Source organism: Anopheles cruzii, chromosome 3 (genome assembly GCF_943734635.1).
Source record: "Anopheles cruzii chromosome 3, idAnoCruzAS_RS32_06, whole genome shotgun sequence".
Classification (NCBI taxonomy): domain Eukaryota; kingdom Metazoa; phylum Arthropoda; class Insecta; order Diptera; family Culicidae; genus Anopheles; species Anopheles cruzii.
The window spans coordinates 11,327,172-11,354,808 of record NC_069145.1 but is presented as its reverse complement, the minus strand read 5'-3'; the positions used below and the strand labels follow the sequence as shown (position 1 = coordinate 11,354,808).

General features: G+C 55.5%; 1 protein-coding gene across 1 annotated transcript in view; it reads right to left on the bottom strand.

Moving 5' to 3' along the window:
- Window positions 1-1,027: 1,027 nt before the first annotated feature.
- LOC128269841 (zinc finger protein 704-like) overlaps window positions 1,028-27,637 on the bottom strand; it is a 55,577-nt gene continuing 28,967 nt past the window's right edge. Inside the window, exons 4-8 of the mRNA XM_053007246.1 lie at window positions 24,853-24,995; window positions 24,472-24,782; window positions 2,110-2,207; window positions 1,567-2,035; window positions 1,028-1,498 (exon numbers count right to left, since the gene is read on the bottom strand). Of these exons, the coding sequence (XP_052863206.1) occupies window positions 1,028-1,498; window positions 1,567-2,035; window positions 2,110-2,207; window positions 24,472-24,782; window positions 24,853-24,995 (1,492 nt within the window). The remainder of the gene's footprint in view (window positions 1,499-1,566; window positions 2,036-2,109; window positions 2,208-24,471; window positions 24,783-24,852; window positions 24,996-27,637) is intronic.

The window sequence follows — 27,637 nt, the reverse complement described above, 5'->3', positions numbered from 1 at the left end:
GGCAATTAGTGGGTATATCGTCGTCGTCGGTTGTTCCGGGGCCTTTGGGTTTGGTTTCATCAGAAGAAAGGTTCAGTTCAGACAGCATCTTGGCGGCCCGCGATCGATCACCCGCCTCGGTTCGCCAAGGGCGGGTGGGCGCCAAGCGGTTATTGCCGAAAACCTGGTCCCCGACACGCGAATCTGCGTTTTTGTGTGTCATTGCTTTTCCCATCTCGTGCATCGGCCGCCCGGCCCGGGGGGATGGTTCCCCGTGGCCGCTTTTGTTCGCCTTTTTCTCGGTGCCTCTTCTCCCTGGTTTTGCTTGTTTTTATGAACTAAATCAGCCTTTAATGTCTTGTGGTTTTCGTATTCCATTTCATTTGCTGTTTCGGGGGGCTCGCCGCCGCCGCTGCCTGCTGCGCTCCGCTTCGTACGCCACGGGGTACGCAGGGGTTTTTTAGTCGCCGGCCGCTGGCCTAGCTTCTTGATAGATTGCTAAACTTGAGACCCCGCGCGACGGAGGGCCGGCCTGGGGCGGCTCGCAAGCATCGGCAACAATCGTGTGTCTTATCGCCGCTCAGACGGTCACCGGTGCAGTGGAGAGTGGCCGTGGCCGTTGCGAGTGCTGCAGTAGCAGCAGCGATTGCGAAGAATATTGCTGGCCACCGTTGCGCTGTTGCTGGCTGTGGTGGTGATGGTGTGGCAGCACCGGCTGCTGCTGCTGATGGGGATGGTGGTGGTGCGCTTGCTGTGGCGGACCGAGCAAGGAGTGTACGGCGGCCACCGGAAGCTGCGGCTGCTGCTTCACCATCGTCGACCGGACGGCCGAGACCGGCAGCAACGACGACGCGCGCGACGACGACGTGGAAGAAGACGACGAAGACGAGGACGACCGAGGCGACGACGATGATATTGAGAAGTTTGACGGAACCGCCGCCGACGACGCGCTGGAGCTTGGTGCTGTGGGTGTGTGTGGTGGTGGCAACTTGGAACTGCTGCTGCTGCTGCTGTTCGGTGGTTTTCGGTTGCCGGCGGCCGGCTTGGATCAGTCCCCGAAGCGGCTGCAGGCCTTCTTCCACTTGCACTGCGTGCACCACTGGTCCTTGTGGTCCATCCCGTACACCTTGCGGCACTTCTTGTTCTCACCGCGCGTCCTCCGGTTCGGCGAAACGGGCGACCGATGCTGGGGGCCACCGGCGGCGGCCGCCGCTGCTGCCGCCGAGCCGGTCACACCGGACCCGGAGCCACTGCCACTGTACGAGCCGAGACTAAGGCCGGCGGCGCCGGCTCCGGCCAGCAGCTGCTGGTAGGCGGCGGTACTTCCGTTGCCGGCACTGCCACCGGTGCCGCTGCCGGGCGACAGCTGGATGTGGCCGAGCTGCTGCTGGTGGTGCTGCTGCTGCTGCTGTTGCTGCTGGGCCACCTGCGCCTGGTAGTGATGCTGATAGTTCGGCGACGGGTACGGATACGATGCCGGCGGCCGAGGTGACAGTCGCACGTGCTTCTGCGGCGATGTCTACAAGCGAAAGAGCTAGAGGTTAGAGAGAAAGGCGGATACAGGCTATCGGGGATGCCGCCACCTACCGGACTGATCTGGGACCAGGTTGTGATGTAGTTGTGATGCATTAGGGGCGACACGCTGCTACCGTTGCTGCTGGAGCTCGATCCGTTCGTGCCGCCACCGTTGGACGTTGCACCGCCGTTGGTGGTGCCGTTGCTGGTGCCGCTCAGCGCGGCGACGGTCAGGCCGGCCGGCAGGGGCGGCTTGATGGCCGCGACCTGCTGCTGTTGCTGTGTCTGGTGCTGCTGCTGCTGCTGCTGCTGGGCAGCCTGTTGCTGCGCCTGGAGGGCCTGCGACTGGGACAGCAGTCCCTGGCGGTAGTTGCCAACGATCTGGCGCTGGTACTCCGGATCCTCGTGCGGTGGACGGGCCATATCGCGGTGGCTCAGGGTCGGCGGCGAGGGTGGATTCGGGGCGCTCCCGTCGCTCTCATCCTCGGTGTCGGTGAAGAAGAATTCCTCCTCGTCGCTGTACTCGTTCGGTTTGCGGGGTCTACGGCATAGGCAGAGCGTTAGTTGAACCGAAGGACAATGGGGGGGGAACGGAGTGGACGCGGACACACTTACCCAAGATGCGCGTTCCTAACGTGTGCCGTGATCTCGGAGCATGTGGTGTAGATGACGCCGCAACCCTTCCAGGTGCACTTGAAGATACGCTGACTGGCCTGTTGAGTGTGTGAGAGAGCGCGAGAGAGAGAGAGCGGCGCGTTAGTGTTGCGTTGGGAAGTGTCCAGTTGAAGGAGATGTAGGGGGGGCGCCACTGTCGCGTACTCGGTCGTGGCGCACCTTCGGCTTGAACACTTGCGTCCGGCGGGCGACACAGGACCGCGATATCAACACTTGGCCGCTGGCCATTTTGGGTTGCGTTCGCGACTTCAGCCCACGACCGACGGTGGCCGTCACTATCCCGTATCCGGTCATGCGGGAAGCCAAGCTGTTCCCTGTTCCCTGTTCCCTGTTTTTCCCTAGTTCCGATTTTCCCGGAGACCGTGAGCGTGCGTGCGTGCGGCTCGCGGAGCGTCACGTTACTACTGACGCGCTGGCCGCGTCGTCCCCGCGCGCGCGTTCGTGCTTTTGCGTGGGGCCCGTTTTTCGGGCCGCCCCACACTCCGCTCCGTCCGTGTGATTCGGGTTTGGGTTTTTTTCCCCGCCCAGGAGTGGTCGGTGCGGTGCGCGTTACTCCCGGCCCGGGGATTGCGAATTCCCGGTTTGGGGTGGAAGGTGGAGTGGAGCGGCTTATGTGTTTTTTCTGCTCACCCTTGCGGTGTGGTGACCTACTTTTTGGACAACTCCCCTTTCACCCACCGGACCCTGTACCCTGAAGGAGCTGACGTCGCGCACGGTCAGGTTGCGCATCTATCCCGGAGGGTCGCGGACTCTGTTTACGGTGGGCCGGAGCGCACGGGGGTTACATTGTTTACTTCCTCGCCTACCGGCCGCACCCGGGTCCCGGGAAAGCCGCTCCAGGATTCGCCGCGTTATGTAGCTCTCTAGCGCGCTACCCGTTCCGGGAGCGAGAGAGAGAGAGAGGTTAGGTTACCCGGTATTAGGCTGCCCCGTCGCGGGCTAAACTAGGCTACAAAGTACATAACACGACGCCATTACATTGTGTGTGCCTTCCTGCAGGACTCCGGCGAGAGGGGCGGGACTCCTGGTCCTGCCCTTCCCTCAGTAACAGGTCTTCCCGGATGGCGCCGCGTTCCCTGTTTTGCGCAACAATGTGTGTGTGTCACCAATACCGGCCAAGCGCATTGGAGCACCCAGTGACCCAGTGAGTACCGGACATGGGCGTGTGTGTGTGTGTGGTGGTCGGGATTGCGCGCGCTTTCGCGCGATGTTACACGGCACGGCAGGCAACAAAGACTCGCGTCGCCCGCGGCAGGACGAAAAACCGGGAACTACCGGGAAGACCTTTTCCCCTACCGGAAGGCGACGCGGACTCGGTGCGCTTACAATGTTTTGGTGTGCGTTAGTATGTGTGCTAACACGTCCCCCGGCTAAGGTGCGCCGGGCCGCCGGCCGGGACGACCAGGCCATGTTATGATTCGCAGCACACACCATCTGTGCGCGGCTTCCGGTCCGTGGCCGGGCCGCCAGCAGTGCGCGCGCTGCGGCAAAGAACCATACCCCGAACGGATTACCATATGTCCTTCTTCGTCCTTGGCTTCGTCCCAAGACCCGGAGTGTGAACGGGAACCCGAATCCGCGAGCCGCAAGCAACAAAGACCGGGACCGGGAACCGGGAACCGGGCTGTGTGTGTGGACACACTATCGATTGACCTACTTTAGAAGGGTGCTCTGCCGTTACACATTGTTACACGCGGCTGTGCTGTGTTTGTGTTCGGGTTTTGGGTTTATGTAGCCCGCGCGCCGGCCATTTGCGGGAACTGTGTGAAACTCCGAAAATTTGTTTTTGTTTACAGCACACGACGCGCACACGCATCGAATATTTGATTTCGGGAAGTGCTTTTGGCTTATGTCCCTTTACCCGTTTCCTGGTTCCGGGCTCCGGGGTTTTTTGGCTCCCCCCGGAGCTAGTTTCGATGTCAGCGAGATAACATTAACGATTATTAATGCCCTATCGCAACGTGGACGCCGTTCTGGCTTCCCCCAGGGTCCGGGAAGGAAATGCGTCACCGTAACGCACGCCGTGTAACGCTTCGATGAAAAGGTCCGCACGCGAACGGGCGGCCAATGAATGGATGGACCTTTGATGGGTGAAATTCGCAGCGCATGGCGTCCGCAAAAATGGACCGTTCAAATGGGTCGCCATCTTGGATCGCGAGGAAAACGTGTTCGCTGTGCGATGCGGCGTTGGTGTAATGCGGATTGCCTACCTTTAGGCGCGACCCGCGGAATACTTCATTAGAGTTGACCCGATTTTCCGACCCACAGCCTTTTCTCTGTTTCGCTGGTCAGAAGAAAATGGCCGATGGCCGATGGTCACAGCATCACAGGACACGATGGGCAACAACAATGGCCTCCAATGGCATTTTGTGGTCCGCCGTTTGTTTTTGTGAATTGTAACCCTCTTCGCCGACGGCGACCAAATGTGGGTCAACGCTGACCTCTTCCCGGCCCGGCCTGTTTTTTGTTTGTTTTAGGGGCCGCACCACAAAATGGATGCCGGTGGCCACCATTTTGTGCCAAACCAGCGCGCGCCAACGGGCCAATTGTGTTACTGTGTAATGGGGCCACCTCGGACCCGGGATGGGCTCTCTCTCCCTGTCTTCCTCGTTCGGGTGTGTAACTTGAGTCACGCAGTGCAGCGGCAGCACCACACCTTTTCGGGAGCGGGGGAAGTTCCTCTCTCGCTGGATGACCTACTTTTGGGGCCAGCGCGGGCGACAGGAACAACGCTTGTGCCCAACATTACACACCTACTCCACTATCTAAGCGCGGCCCAAGATAACCTCCCCAAAAGGGCCCTCGCGGCTGGCCGTTTTCACATCGTCCGTGGTTCTTCTTGATCCCGGATCACAAGACTCCAAGGCACTAGAATGGCCGCTGACACAATGGAAATTGTTGGTGCACTGCAGAAACCCACTAATTGAAGTGGCGAAGGCCTGCTAATGACGCGGTCGGTGAGTGTTCGATACCCGATAACGTCGGTACCATCACGCCACTTCCAAGGCTCTATTGAATTAATGAAGATCTAGATCGGCCCGAGTGAAGTATCACCCGGGAGAGATCGGAGTGCGCCCGACGGGATCCGTTTGATGTTGGATGCCCTCAGACTGATACTTTGAACGATTGTTGGACGGATAAGAGACCCCTCTCCCCGGGAGGCTATTTCCATGTCCAATTTACTGCCATCCCCCCATCAGAACACGTCACCCTTGTGATTGTCCTTGCCCTGGAAAAATCAACAACCTGGAGTGGCCCGGGTGGGAGAGTTTCAAGGTTCTGCGGGGCACAGTTTGTTTAATTGGATGGGCCCATTTACCGTCTCATTAGGTTGGATTAAATATTGCCGCGCGCGCGCCCGCCGTTGCCATAATTAGAACTCGCTCTCGGGCGACAACGTCCTCGCACTTGACGCCGTGCGCGATGGGGGATGTGGATTCGGGAATCCGGATTTATTCGGGGACGTCCAACCCGCAGCAGCAACAACAACGGATCTCCATTAATTTCCCTTCAGACGATTTCACTCTTTCTGACAGATTATATGGCCCCCGTTATATGGCTCTGTCACCTTCAGAAAAACCCTTCCACAAAAGTCACTCGTCCTTTCCATTTTCCTTTGCCATTGATGCGACAGCGCCACCGATAATGAAAGCCGAGACCCTGCTGCTTCTTTTTCTTCTTCGTTGCCCGTGGCCGAAAGGAAAACCCTCGGGCCGGCTTTCAATCATCAAAAAACGGCGATTTGCTCGGCAATTATGAGACCATTAAAGAGCGCGGTGTAAGCCGGAGAGCACCGGCACACGGCGCAACATGAGATGGGACACTACGGCGCAAAAAAACCCCTCAAAAAAAAACCCAGGATGATGGCGCACGCTTTTAATGGCGCAGTTCTCGGGCGCGCGCGTAGGGTTTCGGGTTCGTCCGATGTTTCGTTGGCCGCCGGAGGAGGAAGCCAGCCAAAAACTTGCCCTGGCTGCACATGAATAAATGAAACGGAAGCCGCCACCCGCCCCAACCGAAGCGTAGAGCACACAAAATAAGGCGCTCCCGAAAATCCCGTTTCCGGTTTTTTGGGGGGGGCGAAGGGGGTTGCCCGGCCCCCCTTCAAATTCGAGGCCGCCAAAGGCCGGTATGTAAACATGCGCCCGGCGCACACCCGGCGCCTCCATTATTGTGGCCGGCCTCGGAGCATCACGCACACACACACCACAATACCCGAGTGGCCCGAGGAGGGAGCGTGGAGCCGAGCGGCGAAAATCGATCGATTTTCCCGCTTCCCGCGGGAACATGGTCTCGGTTCGGTGGCGGAAAACCCGAACGAACGGAGGGAACAAGAGCGCTCGGGAGTTATGTACAGAGAGAGCTTGGGAAAAAACATTTTTCCCGGAGTTTTCCAGCACACACACACAGAGACACGTAGAGGGCCCCCTTCTTCCAACGGGAACAGGGGATGTAAAAGCGAGTGAAGCGCGCGCACAACAAAGTATGCGGTGTGTGGCGCGCGCGTTACACCCATGACGTGCTGTAACGCCGTGTAACGCCCGGTAACGCTCGCGTTCGTTTTGACGCAGGCGAAAACAATCAAAATGTCAGTGAAACCTTGATGCGATCGACTCATCGATTCGAGTGCGGTGCTTGTTTTGGAGCGTAATTAATGTTAGAGGAACTGGGGGGCCGCGCAAGGCATTGGGCCGCGCACGCGGGCATTGGGCCGCGCAAGAAGCCGATATTCGCAAACAACCCAACATGGCGGCCTCTTGATGACGGTGGCGCCACCACAGCTTCTCCCCACCGTAGTAGTGTTGATGTCCGAGCCCCTTCTTGTGGTGGTCGTGACATTCGGTGACATAATACCCGAACCAGCGCACACACACGCACGCCGAGGACAGTTGCTGCTGTTCCCGTGATCCCGAAACCTAGTTTTCCACTTTTCCGTGCGGCCGGCCCCTGTGTGCGTGTGTGTGTGCCCGGAGTGAGCGGATCGGGAGCAAACGAATTTTCTTTTGCCCTCTCTTTCGCTCGCTCACTGACACTATTCGTGTCCTTTGCGAGATGATGCCACCCGAGAGTTCCGCTACAATACCATCCGACGACATAAACAACACTGGGCGAAAAAGAGAGAGAGAGAGAGAAGGTGATACTTGCACCACTAACACAGTTCTCGCGGCACAGTTCTCTTGCCAATGGGCCGCCCACCGAACTTGGGCGCAGAACTTTGTATCGCAATGTAGAATTCGTTGCGGTTGGCTTCGACACTTCCGGCCGGCAGAGAGAGAGCGAGAGAGCGGAACATGAAAGCTTTCGTCGTTCGGGTGTCAGAGCGGCGTGTGAGCTTTCCTCCAGAGAGCCGTGTTCTTGGGGGCCACACACTTCTGGTTCCGGTTCCAACAGCAACAACAACAACAACGGCGAAGTGGGAAGAATGTGTCAAGAAAGTTTTCTTCACACACAGATACCCGCCATTCGGGGCTGGCAGCGCGGTGTCTTTCCCAGATTCCGGAACACTCTCTCTCTCTCTCTCACTCTCTGTCTCTTTCGCTCGCTCGGTGGTGGGCTAGTTTTTCTCAGCAGCGGACTTGCTGCTCCACATGCGGCTGGCTTACACCTGACCTAGGAGACCCCGCTCGGCTTACAACCGGGCACCAGCACCAGCGTGTCGAGTGGGCCTCCCTTCGGAAGCGTCGATCAATAGGTGGATTATTCTATTGGCCACACACACACGCACGAGGAAGAAAATGGCCTCCACAGCATGGCGGAAGGAAGATCCCCAAAAGACGTGTCTCCCGGAGGAGGAAATGCTTACGGCTTTTGGAAGGGCCGCTTGCATAAGCGCCGAGGCAGCTGCTCCCAGGAGTGCGCTGGCCACTGGGGGAGCCCCACCACCACCACCACCAGCGAGGCGTTCCGGTCGGTGTGGCGTGCGGCGACGTGAGGCGCTGGCCGCCGACGACGATGATGGCCGTTTCGTCCGCTTTCCGGTGGCCCGTGGTGTGGCGGCGGCCGATGATGGTGTTCTCCTCCGATGATGGGCAGTCGTCGGCTGCACCGGCGGTTCCTGCACGAGGGGGGGCCGCCAACCGCAGAACGGGGCGGAACGCTGAACGAGCGGCAGGAACGCGGCGGCCGCGGCGGCTGCTGCTGCTGCTGCGCCGGCTGGCGTACCGTACTGGTGGTGACCCGTTCCGTACAGCACCTCGCCGCCCCACATATATAGACACCCTCCCTCTCCTGCCGGAGGAGGGGCGGGGAGGGCGCGTGCTTCCGGTGCCGATCCGATTCCGATACACCTCTCCCGAATCCGACGATCCCGACTTTCGGCTTACTCGTGACACGGATCGTTGCCTGGTTCCTGCTGCTGCACCCACCGAGGGGCCCGCCACGGACGGTACATCTTAACCAGGGAGGGGGGCGGGGCCGCGAGCACCACCCGCCCCGTCAACCGGAACCGGAACCGGAATGCTCGTGGAAGAGAGTCCAATCCGCACAACGCACACTTCACATCCGCTTCCGTTTGTTCCGGCGAGAAGTTCGTCCTCCTGGGGAACTGTCACTCTTGGTCACTTGGTCACTTAGCCACACTTCCGATTGTTCGTCTTTGGCACACCGGGAGGGAAAAAGTCCCCGAAAAGACCACCGAGTTCCGGATCGGATCGGACTGTCGCGCAGGTGGTGGTGGTACCCGTCGGATTGTTATTCGGCGTAACCTTGTGACCTTTTTTTTCTTCTTGTTATTGGGCCAGAGAGCAGGAGTCCGGTGGGTCCCTGGGTCCGGTCCTGGGTCCGCGTCTCACACACTACCGACCACTGGTGGCCAACAAGAAAAGGAAGAAACTCCGAGGGGGAAAACTAGGCCCCGCGAGCAAAAGTCGGTGTCCCTCAAGAGTCCTGTGGTAGTGCTGGCTGGCTGGCTGGGCCGGGCCCTGGTGTCCTGGCTGCGCTTGGCTTGCGCTTGCTACACACTGGGGCCCGTGTGCCGGGGCCGTGCGCTCGAAGCGAACTCTCCCTCCTGCGGCGAGCGAGCGAGCGAATCGAGCATACGAATGTGTGACAGACGGCGACGGCGGCGGCTTGGGGCCAGACACACAGCCACACACACACACACAGACAGCAACGCGAGACGACCGGCCGGGCCCGACCCGACCCGGCCCGGGGCCAATGTGTGTGCCGTTGCTGCTGGTGGTCGGGTTCTCTCCATTCCGAGGGAGCCCGAGAGCCTGCGAGTGTGTGGAGTGTTGTTCCACTCTTTCCACGGCGGGGACCGGGGGGGAGGTGGCCAGCAGGTGGTCCGGCACACGGCACACTTCCGGCCGCCGTGGCGCGCGGCCGGAAGGAAGGAGGCGCTTCTCTCGCGAGGCCGAGAAACCACGACGATGAGGACGATTCTCACGGCGGTCACGGCGCTCTCGTCGCGATTGGGGCCGGCGATTGGGTGTTCTTTCCGGCGTTCGTTTTCCCGGTTTTCCGGCACGGCCCACGGCGTGTTCCGGCCGGTCCCGGAAAAACCGCACTGCGCAAGACCGCAGAGAGAGACCAAGAGAGCGAAAGAGTGCGATCACTCATGTCTCGGTCGAGCTTTTCGCTCTGTGGCCAACCCAACACAACAGCTGGCACAGGCGCCCCATGTGAAAGCTTCACTCAGAGAGAGAAAGAGAGAGAAAAAGAGTGAGAAGGGGCTATAATCGGGCTTTTCCACTCGGAGCCTGGCACGCGTAATAATCATAATAATCGCTCCGTCATAACGACGAAAGCTCCATTATTTTTATTTCGCCGGCCGGAACGAGAGCGAGAGAGCGGCTGCCGGTATGCTCTCTCTCTCTCGCTCTCAATCTCTTCTCATCATCCCATCTGGGTGCTGGTGATGCTGGGGCTGGGAAACATCTGATACCCGATACCGGATCGGATGGTGATAACACATTGGCCGCGGCAGTATTCCCTATTCAAGGGATTCCCACCAACATGGCCGCGACGACGCCATTTTGGAGCAAAGCTTTTTGCGAAACAGTTTCTAATCGACCGATTAATGCGCCGAAGAATCGACGAAGCGACGGATGCTGCGAGATGTGATCAATCAAAGATGGCGGCGGCCGTCGCCGCAGCTGTCATCGGCCGTTTTTGCCGACGACACACAACACACACGTCAAGGTCATGGGGCGGCCGGTGCCGGCCGGCAGTCGTCCACTGTGCCGGGCCGGCCACCGGCGGCCGGCGACCGGCGTCGTCGCCGCCGCTCCAGAGCCGCACTGCGCAGTCTCCCGCCGGGCCGGACGCAATGGCGAAAGCTTCTCCCCGGCTCTGTGTGTGTGTGTGTGGGTTTGTGTGGGTTTTTGTTTATATTTTTGTGCCTCGTCCGGCCGCGTGCACCACCACCCGGGTGGGTCACCACCACCCGGGTGGGTCACCACCCGCGTGAGAACTGGATTTCCGGTGTGCGAAAGGTGAGCGCGTTTTTTTGGGGAAATTCAGTCAGTGTCCTTTGCGAAGCTTTTCCATGTGGGTTGTTTCCCAATTCTTCGATGAAGGTCAGGCGGTTTTTGAAGGCACTCCACGCTCGCAGACGGAATCGGCCAACTGTCTGAACTCTCAGGGTTTCTTAAACGTGACGGATATTCCTAATAGTTGAGGAATTCTTGAAGAACCTCACGTGCATTTTTAATGCTAAACAACATGTCAAGCGGAACACCACTTGACACTATTCCTGCGTGGAACTTCATCGGCGTCCAGTGACGTCATTCCACCAACAGGAACACCCGGGACACGCGATTCCTCAACCGTCGAATCCAAGTGGACAGCAATCTATAATGGTCGTCGGTATCGAAATTGAACTCCCCCAAAAAGCCGGGGATTCTGCTGGTTCTGGCGTGTCCTCTGACTTCCTACGTGACGTGGAAAATTGGGAAAACTCCTCCAGGAACGACCTACACAACCTGTGGGCCGGCTTGGCTTTGCAAATGTTTGTTGGCCACAAACACAGACAACTTTTGCGGAGCAATTCACGCCAACGCAATGGCGCGCGTCATCAACCCACGTTCGACAGGCAGACTTCCGGCCGGCATCGGCCACCCCTATAGCGTAAAATACCTCGGACACCTCGCGGTTCCGCCACCGACGCCGTTGATAGTGGCGAACTTTGCGTGGGTTGCGTCGTCGTCGTGTATGTTGGCGTTCTTCGAGTCCCTCCGCGAATCCTTTGCCCGGTGGGCGTAGAAACTCTTCCTCTCTCTTTCTTGCTCTCGCTCCGGAGGTCCTTTGGGCAATCAATGCCTCTGGATAGAGAACTGTTTTTCTGTAGGTTTAACCTCTGTAGGTAGGGCTCTTCTGATGGCGCAGTCCTTTCCGGAACCGGCGCGCGTGTGGGTATAGGTTGCATTTATCGGCAAAATAGCCCCAGCGTTCGGTGCGCGAAAACGCCAGAAACATCCACAATTGACCTTTCGAGAGACTGCTCCGAAACAGAAGAACCGAGGAGCTCTCCAATTACGCGACGCGTCCATCTGGAGCTGTCAGAGTTGGATCCCTTTTTTTGTGGATCGTTTGGATGGATTGGACAGCTCTCGGGTTACTCGGGTCTTTTTTCTTGGGTGTGGATTCCTGGCCGTTGGGTTCCTCTTCTGTCCGAAAAAGGGTCACGAATGCCTGGCCTGGGCTGTGGTCCCTCGTCCAATTTTCGGCGCAATCTTCGTGGTGCACCTCAATTGAAACTCCTTCGCCGACTCCCTCTCTCTCTCTCTGTGCGTCGTTTCGATATAACAAAAAGGAGATCATGCACCCAGCAGGATGTCCCCCAGCCGCTGCTTCTTCGCTTGATGTGATCTTGGTCCGCGTGTGTGTGTGTGTGACTGACACGGGGGATCAGCGAACCCGAACGCATTCTTCACCGTCCTCTCGCGCGCCGGGATCTTCCGCCGGTCATTGAACGGTGGCGGCAGCAGCGGCGGCGGGCGTACCTCCGACCGAGACGAAGCGCGCCCGAGGGGACTTATCGCGTCTTCGCTTCAACGAAATTATCATCATCATCCGCCTCGTCTTCTTCTTGTTCTTTTTCGGCCGTGAGTCACAAGCAATAATGTGCATCGGCCGCGTCCGTCGTCCGCTTGGGAATTTTCGGTTCACGGCGTGTGTGTGTCCCCGACCCCCTTGCGGCCATTGACGCGAGGACTCTCGTTGTGTTCGGGGTTCAAGGACTTCCGGCGGCCCGTGACATCTGCGTGGGGCACGATCGCATTCTCGCTGTGTGTGCCTCGGTTCTTTCGGCTCGGACAACAAAGAGCCCGAGAGAGAGAGAGAGAGCGAGAGAGAGGGACCCCAGCGGAAGATCACACAGACCACAGAGACAACGAGACACCGGTCGAGACGAGACGGATCGGGTTCTTTTTTTGGCGAGTCAAACACCCCACAGAGACAGAGCCAGTCAGAACGTGACCATCATCATCATTCTTTAGAGGTCTCTCTCTCTCTCTCTCTTGTCTGGCCTCTGTAACGCAAGGTAAGTGGGGCGCGGCAGCATCGCGTGTCGTTGGACGGCGGGCGGTTCATTTTAGGTTCAGGAGGCCCCGGGGGATCGCGATCGCGCGCCGCTCTCCCACCTACTGGAGTGTCTCAATTGTTGTTCGCTCCCGGTTCGTTGCCCTCCACGTTCTCTCTCTCTCTCACACACAGTCTGTTCTACAGCCCCTCACAAGAACACAAAGGGGCCCCAATTCGATCGCTTTCCGGTCATCAGCTGATTCGGTGAGCTTTCAAATAGAGGGGATGCTGCTGACGATGATCGTCGATTCGATGATCGCGGTTCATCGACTCGCGCGCTCGATCAACGGTGAACGTTGTGGGGGAGAGATGTCAAGTCCGGACAGACGTCGGGATGGACCCAACACACACACACACACACAGTGGCAGGCAGACAGACAAGGAGACCTCCGAAACAGAATTGGGAATGATGGTCAATGGACGCCGCCGGGGGTGAAACGGGATCAAATCCGGTTCTTACCCGGCCCTCTCTGTCTATCGGGGGATCTGTTCTTTGTCTGCGCGTCTTTTTCGACGCCTCGCCCGAAGAACACCCGGCGCGGAACTCCCGTGTCTAGACGGATCTCCGCGTCGGATCTCCGCGCCGGATTCCCTGCCTGGTGCTTCTCGATTTTGGGACCCAAGAGGTTCGAGTGAGGTTGCTCCGCTTCTTCGCCCGTATTTACCGTAGTTTAACCCCCGTTTGCTTCTTAATTTGGGCAACGAAATATTTGAGAACTCCAATGTTTGGATTTGTTTTAGTATAACAAAGTCACTGTCCAAGGTGCTGAGCGTGAAGGATCCATTCGAACGCTCACTTACTGCAGTTGAAAGCCACTTACTTTACTGTTCTCCAACGGCTACTCCTGGGATGACTGGGAATTTACTACATTTAGATCACTCACAGAACAGTCTTTCGGAAGTCCAAGAGCTTTTGGTGAATATTTTGTACCGACAAAGACCGAAAAAACTCGCTACGTATTTGCTCAATATTCACTTCACTTCACTTCACTCTCACGCTGTGTGCGTGTTTTATCCAAAAAGTAAGTCTTGTTTTCTTGTTTCCTTCTTACTTGCGGGCGGGCGGATGGTGTCCGGTTCTCTTCCAGCAGCAGCAGCCTAATCTGCGCATCTGTCTTTCCGGCCCGCGCGTTATTGTTGGGCGCGCAGCGCAAAGAGCAACGCGCAATTATGTTGCTTTCGCTGGTTATGCCCCCACCCGCGGGGGTTTTCGGGGCAATCAGAACCGGCGGCATCAGTTCAGGGGACCGGTTTTTTGTTTTCTGTTTGGCAGGTCCCCAAGTAAGGACCCCAACAGTAAACAGGGTGAAGGGTTTGCAGTGGCGCGCGACAAGGACGCTGCCCGGCAATCGATATCCCCTTTCGTGGCCGGAAAAGTTCGTTGCCATTTCGCACAGTGTAATGAATCAGAGTGTGTGACTGTATGTGTGTGTGTGTGTGTGTGTGTGTGTGTGTGTGTGTATGTGTGTGGTGTTGCATCAATGGGCTGAGGGTTGAAGGAGGGCCGCCCAACACCCTGTAATTTGGTGGCCTCGACGACAAAACACAGGGGTCTCGTGGTTTCCTTCTCTCTCCGGCTCCCTTTGGGGGCCCCCCTGCAAAAAGTGGATGCACTTTTTCTGGCCGTCGTCGGATGTTTTGGTTTTGTTTTCGCGCCACGCGATTGCACAACGAAAATGCACCACAAAAAGGACGAGCCAAGAATGGCGAGAAACAGCGGTTGGCAGAAAGCAAAACAAAACAGGGGAGAACGGAGAGAGAGAGAGGAGAGAGAGAGATAGAAAGAGAAAAGAAAAATAGAAGCAACAGAGCAACGAACTAAACTGAAAATAAACTTCAGAACAAACCAGCGAAGGGCGACCACCGATCGACAGCACCACAGCCACCACCGCCGGCCGGCCGGCAGTTGTCCCGTCAACCCTTACCCATGTGTCTGTGTGTGTGTGTGCGTGAGGAGCGAACAGGAAATGGGACACAAAAAACCGAATCAAAAGCACACAACAAAACCGACGATCACCGGCCGGCCTCGCGAGTCTCGATCATCATCATCATCAGCGATCATCATCATCTTCTTGGACGACCCGCGGAGGGGTGGGGCACCACAACAAACCGTAAAAGAAAGGACGCAACCAGTCCTGCTGCCGCTCGGGGCGCGATCGCGGATGTTGAACCCGTGCGCGCGGAGGATCGCGGGCGCGCGGCGTTCACTCCAATTACACGATCACACGGTTCGCGTCCACGGCGCGGTCTCTGGGTGTGTTATTGTTGCCCGTCCGTCCGTCCGTTCGTCTCTCTCCCTCCCGCGGGTTTTTATTTTGTGTTTACTTTATTCTATCTTTCAATTTTCCCCCCTCGAGTTTTTCGAGCACATCTCTTGAGTTCTTGGTCTACCTCTCTCGGTCTCTTTCTTCGCGGACGCCCTTTTTCAAGGTGCTTCTCCTCGTCCGCGGGGGCCCGCGCGAACCCACGAAAAAAAAAAACAGAACCACGGAACGAAGGACGAACCAAAACAGAAGACGCGCAGCAGCAGCAGCAGAGAGAGAGATGAACGACCGAAATGCCGGCCGGCCGGCGACCGGCAACCGGCGTCATCAACCGATTTGTTATGGAAGGTGTTCTTCGTTCGCCTGTGTGTGTGTGGCCGAGGGACGCTAAGAACGGGCGCGAAGGTCAGAGCTTGATAGCCGGTGAAGTGTAACGCGCGTCGCGCGACCTCACGCGCAGTTGATCGACCTCTGAAGCGTGCGGTTCTAGAAGTTCTCGCCAGAGACACGCCAACCACTCGTCATTAGACTCCGCAGAGACATTCGGAGATCAGGCGGCAGGATCAGCGATCAATCAACACCCACGCGCCCAGCCCATCAGCGAGATTTAGCTTTTGTTGTCTGTCCCCACCCCACTGTCAATCGGGTTCTTTGGCCCGATTTGGACGACACCTGAAGAAGTGCCGCGCTCTAGTGACACCTCCAGCGAAGGATGACCGCCCTCCTTTGGTGGCTCCCTCTGGTGGGGTGGGCCGCGAACGCGAATCGATCCCGGTCCAAAAACTCGTTTTGGCCAACAGCCGGGCGGGGGGGACCCACAGCCCACCACTACCACCACTACAGGTGGCCGGCCGCGTGCCCGTCCATTGTTCTCATGGCCGGGGTCAGTGGCCCCAGCGCGTCTAGGGGTCTCTTTTGCGTAGAGAAGCGCGCTCCGCCACTGTCTGCACCTGCGCGCGCGATGCGTGTACCACACCACACCTGTGCCGTGCGCCATGAGGCCAGCCAGTACCCGCAAGCTCCACTCCTTGTTGCGTGCCTTTCGTTGAGAATGTTTTCCTGCAGTTCCTGCACATTAAAACGACCCCACAATTGGCGATGGCGGCGGCCACCGTTGTCGATGACCGACCGACCGACCGACCGATGATGAGATGGTGTCTATTATTATCGTCGTCAACCCTCCCGCCCTCCCGGTCGGGGGTGCGCATGCCATCATTATTCCCCCGCCCGGCGGCCATTGCATTATTGATGGCCGGCGCGCGCGCGCCATCGACATGCGCGCCTTGTCCTCGGCGTCGGCTTTTCGCCTTGCGGTTGGTCAGTTTTGCGGCCACCGACTGGAAGGCTTCCGACAGACCCTATTGATGACCCCACCTCGTGGTTCGTGCAACTCGAGCTGCAACTATCTGGAACACGCAACCACCACTCGCTCGGAAAAGCTCGCAGATTTTGCTCCAAGAGGACAAGGACCTCACGCGGGACGCGCGGCAAGCAACGGCTGTGGGTCTGACGGGGGAATCCCGGAAACAGGTGCAGACCTGCAGCCCTGGTGGGGACCATTTTTCTAGGAAAACCAACGCTCCACACGCTGCCAATGAACTAGATTCCACCGTTCCGCCGAGGGTGGCAATTAGGTGGGCGCCCGCAGCCCCCTGGCGGGGAGCCAGAGCAAGTGAGGAGAGTCGTTGGCTCAACCACCACCAATGACTTCTACTGACTTCGACAGCAAATTGGACGAATGGTGCCACCCAGCCACCCTCGATTTTCCTGGAAAGTGATTACTTCCATCCCGACCCAAGGGCCACTAGAGGGCGCCACACTCCGTTTCGTTTTCACAACGGTTTCTTGTCTTTCGTCAGCAGCTTGGGGTGCCGTGACCCGGTGCCGGCAGACTGGCGACAGTGGCCGCCGTTGCCCTCTCGGAGGAGACGGTTCTCTGTGACGTTTTTCCCGGAAAACCCAAAGTATGTCAACGCCCGGGAGGGATCGCAGTTCGCTAAGAGGAACCAGAGTGGCGTGGAGTCTGAATATTCTTATATCATTCTGGAGCCCCTCCAGGGTCCGGGTTTAAAAGTTAAGCGCTCTGCAGACAGCGAACGGAAATTTGGGAGCGACACGACGCTTCTTCGACGCTTCTTCGACGCCTTCACACCAATGTGCCGAATTTGGGAACGTCAAGAGAAAAGTATTTCGCCGCTGTCGTTCGGGGGAAAACATTGAGATACCTTGTGTATTTTAAAACTAATCGAAGACTACTCAATTGAGGTTTTTTGTATCACAAGCAATTTTAACTTAATTATTACTTGTAGTTCAAACACAAATTCATCATAAAACTGTTTTAATTCTCGCATCAAAACTAAATGGATCTTAAACTTGCAAATATAAACACAAATAATCTGTCAAAAAACAAAACAGCCCGAAATATTTCGCCCCAACCACCACACCTCCAACTATACGAACCTTGACAAATATGCGAACGCAAGGCAGTCTATTTTATCAATTTTGCTTTCGACGGAGTAACTTGACGCCGTTGCCTGTGTGAAGTGTCCCATACAATCCAATGCAACACAACGCGTGTTGACGTTCCGAAATTGGATTTCCGAAACGAACTTCGGCTGTGTGCTGAGGCCTTTAAGCAATCCACCGGTTGTCTGTGGGTAGGTTTCTAAGATACCTCTAAGTGACCAACACAACACGCCTTGGTAGTGTAGTGAATTGGCAAAAACGTCGAACGGCCAAATGCACTTTGGTGTGGCGGAGGCCAAAAGTGAAAGGCGTGTAAAAACGGGGGGGGGCTTTGATACGTAGACCGCGCCATCACCGGTGGGTGGTGCTCTATCCTTTCGGCCGAGGGTCCAACCGTGTGATAATTGATAGCCCGACCCATTAGGCTGACCAATTTGATGGCTGGCTGACGGAGTGGACATTAGGTGTGGGGGCTCAGGGTCCGAGAGGGCCAGGGAGTCCTTGAGTCCACACAGGGTTTCACAGCCAGGTGTTGTTGGGCTATCGATTCCCAGTTTTGTAGCAAACTAGTTGGGCGGGCGAGTCGACTATTGACGACTGGTTTTGTAGATAAAATTGGTTATAAATTGCACAATTGACATGACCACTAATAGTGGGCGGCAGGAATCGTATACAATGTCCTTCGTATTTGTTGATTATCTGTGAACTTTAACTGGGGAACTCTGGCATCCGTCTGGCATACTACTACGAAAGGCGTGTCCGTGTGTCTCTCAGTTCTCCCTTGAGGAATAGTAGACTCGCTCCATCTAGTTGGCTGGTTCGCATTCGAGCAGTTTCGAACAGCACAGAATTGCCAATTAGTTGCCGCTTTTAACCGCTTCATTAACGAAGACGCATCGAAGTGGCCACCTCTGCTGTCACTGCATCGTCCGATAAGTCGGACACTGCGCTCGTTTTTGGCCAATGGCCATCCCGATTTGGACTCCCGACTTCCCTCCCCTTGAATTTTAATGCTGGAAACCGCTTTAATGGAAGCCAAACGAAGCGCCGACTTCGCGGGCATCACACGGCTTGTGGCTTAACCGCTTAAAGACTCCTTCCGCGACTTATGAAGCGTCCCGAAAATAAGCATTTTAATTGCATTCTGCAAATTATGCCCCACCAAAAAAAGGAACACAGCAGACAGCGCCCGGAATCCGATTGGTCTGGTGCTGCGGTGCGTTGCGGCCATGTTGGGTTGTCGGTGGTGGAAAACGGTCGAAAATTTTCCCTGACCTTGCCCAGCGTGCACCCGACCGACCGACCGACCGAATGAAGGTCAAACACGTGCCGAGACACGACCGTGCCCGCCCGAAGTGGCTCCGTGTTTTTTGCCCGTTTCCAGCAGCTGCATCCAATATTGTGCACTGCGCTGACGGCGGATGCACTCGAGGCCATCGTTAGCGCGCACACACACAGACAGACAGACACGAACAATCCCGGGCCCGGGGAAGCTTCCGGATGCGCATGTGTACGTGCTCGCCTCACCGTTGGCAGTGGCCACCGTTGATGGTGGCACCAACACCAGCAACACGCGAGGAGCGAGTGACACCAAAAAGGATGCATGGGAGGGATGCTCTCGACACAACGGCAGGATCAATGCCAAAGGCTGGCCAAATAAACACCAAAATCGATCGCATAAAGTCCACGCGCCATTCGCGAGGATCTCATCATCATCAGCCGCAGCAGCAGCACGAGTCGTGACGAGTCGCGATAAGCCATTCGCGGACGGACGAACGGACGGTGGCGGTCCCATGCACGGCGGCAAGTGCAATTAACACACACACACACAGACGAGTCGAGCGTGCCCGCGACGCATTGCAACTGCAGCAGCAACACCGCGCGAAGGTCAAACACGCGCGCCACCCGCTGTTGTTTTAATGTTCTTTTTTCCCGTTTGTCGATGTATTGCGCGCCGCCGTCGTTATTGAGGCGTTTTTTTTATTCTAGAGGCCACCACACTGAAGCCGCCCTAAAATCCGCACCGGAATATGCATATAATCAAGTCCCTCGGCGCACACACACAGACACAAACGCAGCAAGGTTCCATCAACGCGATGCAACACAATCAGCTGCTGCTGGTCGATTGCGATTTTTCTAGTGGCCGGTGTGTGCAAATGTGGCCGCCCCCCACCAACAATAGCGAGCCGAACGGAGCGTTTAGCAACTGCAAATAAATCGCGCAAGTTGCAGGTGGTTCCGTTACGTGCCGTTTTATTTTTGTTCCCACCTAGTCGGGGGAACTAATAACTAATTTGTGCACCGGCATTAGTCTCATATTGCAGCACACTACTAATTGTTGCCACACCCCTGGGGTGGTGTGAATTTGTGCATTTTATTCGGCCACGGTCGGCCATGCCAAATGTCAGGCTCATGGTCGCCATGTCACACACCCCAGACCACTAGGCCAATATTGATCCGGGAAGAGCCTTGACTGGGGCCGCCAGGGGCCGCGCCAGCAACAAGGAAACAAATTTTGGAAATAAACAACCAGTCAACAAACGCTGATGGCGTCGCTGGAAGCGACAGGAAGCCAAACCGTACGCAAGTCAAGTCAAATACCGCAAAAAAGGATTGTTCAATGTCAACCAACAGCGCGCCCGTGAGCGTCGTGCGCTGCAACAACGATCGGTAACAAATCGTTCCGTTTTTTCTTTGATGGTTTTTTCGCTCATTCCGCGATTTAGTTCCGCGCCAGTTGACCTTCGCGCTCGCGATGGGTCGATGATGTCGGTGTGCATTCGCAACCGCCTTGCGCCAACATGCATCTCGAATGTCCTCGAGCCGGTCCGGCAGTCGAATTTCCTAATATGCAAAAATCCACCCAACTCCGAGTGCAACGGAATGCGTCCTCGGATTTCCGGGCCTTGTCCAAAAGATCAGGTTAGAAGGGTAGAAGTCTGATGACCATTCTCTGAGTCCGACCAATCGAGGACGCTCAAGTACAAGAACTTTTCGACGAAAAGGGCACGCAAACGCAACAACAACTTCTGGATCAACTAAATGTGTCCCCAGACGCCATATCGCTACGTTTGAAGGCGCCGGAAAAGATCCAGAAGATTGGAAAATGGATGCCTCCAGAACTGAACAAACGACAGCATGTAAACCGAAATACCAAATGAGAAATTTTGCTCGCCAGCTACAAAAGGAAGTCATTTCTCCATCAGATCCATCATTCTTTGGCAAAAGGACAATGCTGTTTGTCTGGTGGGACCAGAAAGGTGTGGTGTACCACAAGCTACGTTAGCACTCGGGGCTCGGTGCCTTGTCCAAAACATCAAGTTCAAGGCCAGTGAAGCTTGTGATTCTTTTGTCAGTTCGCGTTCACTCAACATCTTCTTCGGAAATCTTTCGGAGGACATCTTCGTCCACTTCTGGTAGGCTGGCTAACCATCTCGTAGGTTAAACTTTTGGCCTCGAGGCCTCGTATTATAAATCACAGCAGCAATGAGCCGATGGCCAGAAATTTGATATGTCGCCCAAAGTTGGGAAAATGACATAAAATCCGAATCGGATTCAGTTTGCTGCAGGCCTAACATAGACGAGAGAGACAGAGAGAGAGACCGGACGAAGCACACCATCAACGGTGCTGCTGCACCGTCGTCGTCGTCGTCGCTCAAGGTCAGCGCGCCGCTGTACCGGCACGCTTTTCCCGGTTTTCCGACCGAACCGACCGTCGTCGTCGTTGCTCTTGACAGTGAAAAATCGATGCCAAAAATACGGCCACCTCGGTGGGGACAGGCTAAGAAGAAGGTGCACCACCACCACCACCACCACCGTCACCACAATGCGATGCACTTGAAAAGCCGAGAAAAAAAAGCACCAGGCGAAAAGGAACATGAAACTAAAAATGAAAACTTATAACGGCGCGGCCATGCGAAAAGGACCACGGGGGAGCCGCAGCCGTCACGGAAATGCCTGCAACGCAGCAGCAAAAACGCAAATCTCGTCACACACTCTTTCGGGGGGGGCGAGGGATTTTCACCCGCCCCGCGGGGACTTTATTTTCCCTGACCGAGAGAGAGAGAGCCAGAGAGAGCCCCACTGATGACCGACGGGTGGCAGAAATGGTTTCAAGTTCACCGCTTTTTTTTTATTCCGGTGGCTTGTTCCGTGTTGTTGAACGCACGGAATCGATAATCTGGCTGTCGAGAGGTATGTTATGCTCCTTCGTCTCTCTCTCTCTCTCTCTCTCTCTGCGAAGCTGCGTAGACCCCGAATTTGAAGCATAAAAATGGGAAGCCTTAGAAATATGCTTAAAAGTCCTCCCGGGTGGGCGGTCGTGCTCCCTCCCACGGACACGGGCCACCCCGTGCCCCCCTTTCTCAGTCTCTCTCTGTCGCTCGGTCGGTGCAGCTGGAAGTGCACTTTGGCCACGAGTCTCTCATCAAACACCTTGGGCCTCCGCCCGGCCCTTGAACACGCTTGATGATTGCCACAACTAGTAGAGGAGGCCAACGGCAACAATGGGGCGGAGGAGGCGGAATCGATGGCACGTGTCGTGCGTTGGTAGTGGTGCACGGCGCAGCGCTCGTTTGCGCATGCAGCTGGCGAATGCACTTCGGGAGGCCAACACCAACACGAGAGCGAGTGCACCGCAGCTAGTAGAAGCTGCATCGATTTTAAGTGCACATTCGACTAACGACAGAGAGAGAAAGGGAGAGAGAGATAGAGCGAGATCGGAACACAAGTGAAATAATAGGGCCACCGGCGGCAGCTGCCACGAACCTGGGGCAAGTGTGTCAATCTAGTGTTTCTGGTGAGTGAGAGCGAGAGAGAGAGCGCCTACATGATGTGCGCTTTTATGCAACCCACCCAGTGATTGCACTGATGAACAAGTGGCCCCTGCCTCCTAGGGACACCGGGCCAATGTCACATCATTTATTCAACTCTAGGCCCGGAACATCCCGGGTTCTGAGTGATGATCTGCTGCTCCGATGGGGACCAGGACCGAGTTGAACTTCTGTAGCTGATCTATAGCTGAACCACATTCCGATTCTGACTCCGGTGCATTTGTTTATGCTTACTTATTGGGTGACAGATGAGATAGTCCTGGTGGTGCATCTCCGGAGCCGCGCACACGCAACACTCGCGTAACGTAAACAATGCGCCTCGCTCGTCTCGCGTTTAGAGAGGCGAAGCGTCCCACAAACATCTCCCACATATGCCGGCTTCCGAGCCCACGATCCGAGAGCTGATAAGGTTTTAATGACCAGACGGAGGCGAATGACAGGCAGTCATAACAAGCGGCCCCATGGAATGTGGCTGCCTCAGACTACAGCACTAAACTCAGCACTTTTTATGACCCAGATATCCCCCCGAGAGGCCAGAGAGCCCAGATGAGCTAACATGAGTGTCGTCCGAGAGGGCATTAAACTGGGAGGTGTGTGCGCGCGCGCGACTAGCAACGGCCACGCCACAACATCACCCGTTGATGATCGACGCTTCGACTACTTGAAGCCAAATCAAAACAGATTTACGGCCGATAGGCAGCCAGGTCCTCAACTAATCTCTGGTACTTCTGGATAGGTCTTCTGGTGGGGGGGCCTTTTTGACTTAGAACCGAGTTCGAGTGGCAGTCTGGGGGTCAGGAGCCCCTGGAATCCCAGCTCTGTCCGGGTGCAGATCAGGAACAAAATGGACTTCCCCCCGGAATACAGCGAGCGAACTGGGTAGAACCCAGGTGCACCCAGGTTCCGCCGGAGATCCCTTCATTAAAGCGCACCGACGCGATGGAGAGTCGGCGACGGAGCGACCTACAATAAATCTTCCGCCCGATCGTCAGTCAGTCAATCAGCGCATTACGACTCGCGGAGCAAAGTCCAGACGGAGTCGGCGTCACCTTCAGAGTCACCTTCTCGCCAACGGTTAACGAGGATCGGTCGGAAAAGGAAAACGGCCATAAACGCCTGAACTGAGTTTTGCATTTCTGTCCGTCCGGAGCCTGGTGGCTTCTCCGTGCAACACGTTGACCTTGCGTCAATAGAGAGCGAGAGAGATCGAGAGGCAATAAAATGAAGGTGGCACAAAAAACATGCACTCCATGCGTCAATCGGAAACTCTTGACGGAACCGAGAAAGAACTGAAAGCCAACATCTTCGCAAATGGCAGGAACACAAAAAAGCTAACCCTGAAACGAGAGGATGCGTCACGTTGCGTCCGGCAGGGAATGACACTATTCTTCGTTCGTTCAACAGCCGCCAGAGGGCGTTTGGCGGACGATGATGGCCAAGGTGGCGGCGAGATTTGATTTACCCGAACCCGGGGAGCAGTACCTCACTTGCAGTCTATTGCTTTCTGTAACGTTGTGTTTTTATAGTGCCCGAGATACAAAGAAGCAACAAAATGACTGAAAATGCTACAAAAAAAGGTGACAAAAACCGAGCCAACCCGACGATGATCGCCCGGTCAGGGAATCAGTGGTCGTGCCCGTGGACTTTAAACACCCAAGTTCAGGCAAAACGACACGACCAAGACCTTGCGGTGGTGGTGGGACGTGCGAAAATGTACAAACATAGTGTGCCGAGGGGGCCGACAAGAGTGCTGGACACTTGTGCCAGGCAAACATAGCTCCCCCCGACCCGGCCCGGCCCAGCAGAGCAGAAACCCAAAAACTCGTGACCAACCGGACCGGAGCTAATACCGGAGAAGTCCGCGATGACGACGACGGCAGTCAACAATTTGCCACACGTGCCGCCCGCCACACTCTGCAAGGCCATCGCCGCCATCGTAAAAGCCGAGGGCCGATGCAGTTCCATTATGCATGGGGGCCCCCGATGATGCCCCCCCACCCGCTTGCCCCGCCACGATCAGCTGAGACGCGCGCGTGTGACGTTTGTCACACACGTCATCGCCATCAGCTGATCGTCGTCGTCTCGCACGTGTCCGATTCCGGCCCTTTCGCTCGCTCCGGGGCTCCGGATGTTCCAACACGGGCGTGATCAAGGTTATGCGGCGATCGTGGCCGACCGACAAAATGGCGATGGAGGATAGGAGACTGGTGACTTACCCGACGCTTCCGGGGCATGTCCTCGTTGTACTCCATGCCGATGCCTTCGTCGCTGGTCGACAGCGACGTGGTGCGGGCACCGCGCACAACCTCACCCCCGGTGGCACCGCCACCGCCGCCGCCGCCGCCGCCACCCTGGTGCGAGGCCCGGCCATGGTGCGAGTGATGGTAATGATGATGGTGGCTCAGCTCGTGGTGGTGATGGGTTGGCGGTGTGGAATGTCCATCCTCGCTCAGCGGCGGCGAGGTCGATCCGGTGCTCCAGGACGTGGTGCTGCTGCCCGAGCTGGTTCCCAGTATTGTTTCGTAACCTGCAAAGAAGGACACGGTGTGGCGTTAGGCATGTGCCGTGCCGAGTTTCCCCCGGTGCACCCCCCTTACCGTGTACGGACGAGCCGGAGTTCGGCGAGCAGGACAAGCTCATAAGTACCAGCGCGGCGTTACACTCGTCCATCGGATCGTCGTCGTTAATACTGTAGTACTCTCGATCGTCCTGCGAGTACGAGGGCCGCCGTTTGCGAGATCTGTTTTTGGACGGGATGGGAAGAGAGAGAACCTTTGGTTAGCGAGAGAGTGAGATTGGGATCGGAACACTAAAATGGGGCGCACTGCAAGGGTCCCGGTACACAAAGAGACCCCCTACAGTGCACCGTCGTAAAACACCTGAAAAACTTTTCCACGAGCTGTTTCTTCTCTTCAGAACGATCATTTTTTTATGGTCTGTTAACTCAAGTGACACAGTTGCAATTCAAGTATCTCCCCGCGGGTGGAGGATGGCTCCGGCTCGGGCTCGGGATTGCAGTGAATGCAGTGCACAAATCGTAAAGATAATGACAAACCTCCAGAGGCTCCACAAAGGAAGTTTCGATGTATGATCCATCAAGGGTGATCCATCAAGTGTTTGGATTTTAAATAACCGATTACCTGTCTGTTGAAACGTCATACTTCATTCGGGAAACGGTAAACATTTAGGAAAAACATTGCAGAAAATTGGGAAATATTAGGTTGGCTAAAAAGAAATCGACGTTTTTCACGATAGATGCCTTTAGTGGTCGATATCTCGTGAAATATCAATCGTACAGTTTCAAGTTTAGGCTCGTTTTAAAGCTGATTCTTTACACTTCAAAAAATGCTTTCATTGTTTTTTGTTTGTTCTATTCGTTTGTGAGTTACAGGGTGTTAACAATGGAGGTGAACGCAGAGAAAATTCGGTATATTTTACAATTTTTGTCCGATAAAGGTGAAAATTCAAGCTAGGCCACTGAAATTTCGTATGGTGCCGATACTCTAACAGCTAGCTGGGTGAAATTTTGGTGTCGTTGACACGTTTCAGTTATTTTTTATGTTAAAGATGCACCTCGGCCAGGCAGACACGTCATCGAAAATGTCGATACAGTCACAGAAATAATTAAAGTAGATCGGCATTTTAGTAATCAGAGCATCGGCCAGGAGCTAAAGACCAATCATCGAACAGCTTAAAGTCATTTGCGCAAAGCTGGATTCACAAAGAAGCTCGATGTTTGGGCCCCACCCTATTTACACCAAAAACATGATGGCTTGACTTGCCATCTTGCAAAGTTTTGGCCTAACGGAACAAAATCGACCCATTTCTTTAAATGATTGATACTGGGGATGAGGTATGGCATACATACGACAATACTGTGTGAAAATGATCGTGGTCTAAGCATGGCGAAGTAGCTTAACCGGTGGTCAAACCAGAACTTACGGCCAAGAAGGTTCTACTGGGTTTATGGTGGGACTTGAGAGGAATCGTGTATTATGAGTTGCTTTCGTGTGGCCAAACACAAAATGCAGATCTCTACTGTCAATTATTGCACCGTTCAAAGCTAGCAATTGACCAGAAACGACCACAATCGGCCAAAGGAAGAGGTTTTGTGTTCCACAAGGACAACAAAATATCACACACGTCTTTAGTGACTCACCAGAAAGTCCGGGAGCTTGACTGGGATGATTTAATGCATCTACTGTATAGTCCGGACCTTGCACTAAGCGAATGACAGCTTTTTCGCGCATTATAAAATTTCCTGAGTGATGAAAAACTGAGATCAAAAAAGGGCTGTGAAAATGGATTGCTCCAGTTTTTCGTCAATAACGACTAAGTCTTTTACAAAAGAGATAGTATAAAGGTACTTTTGTGAAGGCAACAAATTTTTCAACAAAATGGTGCATATTTGACGCAAATCGGACCATTGGAAACCTGTTAAATATAGTTTTGAAATTCACCCAAAAAACGTCGATTTCTTTTTAGCCAACCTAATATAAAAAACGAATTTCCAAAGTCTTCAACTCAAACAGCGAAAAAATGAAATTTGAAAGCCATACGTCGTGCAAGAGAAGCCAATGCACCAACAACGAGTGACTTTTGCCCATTTTTCTTCGAAAATGAAGAATTGACTGACCGGTTCTGCGGTGCAATTGAAGCTGAAAACTTGAACGACATTTTGTTACAACAGGACGGCGCTACGTGCCATACAGCGACAGCGCTATGACGCGCCGCCGGATGATCCGGACCGGACGGAGTCCAATTAACGCACCACCACAAAAGGGACCCCGACCCCGACCTGCTATCTGCTATCAGCCGACGGCTTTTCGGTCCGCAAAAACGATCGGCGCGCAGAGCGCAACAAACAAACGGAACACCTACCTATCATCGCGCCGATGCACCACCCCATTTCTGTTTTTTTGCGCACCCCATTTCTGTTGCCGCGGGCTGGCGAAAAACAACTCGCCGCGTCGGAGCGTCTTCTTCGTCTTCGTCGGGCGGCGGCGAAAAGAAATCGCTGGGTTCAACGTATTATCGGTCAATCAACCCGGGGGGAGAGATGTTTCGGTTCGGGTGCAGTTGCCCCGTTTTCTTCGCCCATTTCTTCGACCACCGAACCAGAGCTGAGACGTATTTTGTTGTGTTTTATTAGCAACAACATCAGCAGCAACCCTCCGGGCCTCCAAGCGCGCCTCCCGTGCGGACCCCCTTGGGGGCTTCTCAACCACACACATACACGCCGAAGGGTGTGTTATGCGGCCAAACGGAGCGCAAAAAATGGGATTAACAACCCCTTCGGCTGCTGCTGCTGCGCCGCGTCTTGATCGTGGCCGAATTATTCATCGCACAGCACACGTAAGTTGAGCCACTTTTTGGCGGTTA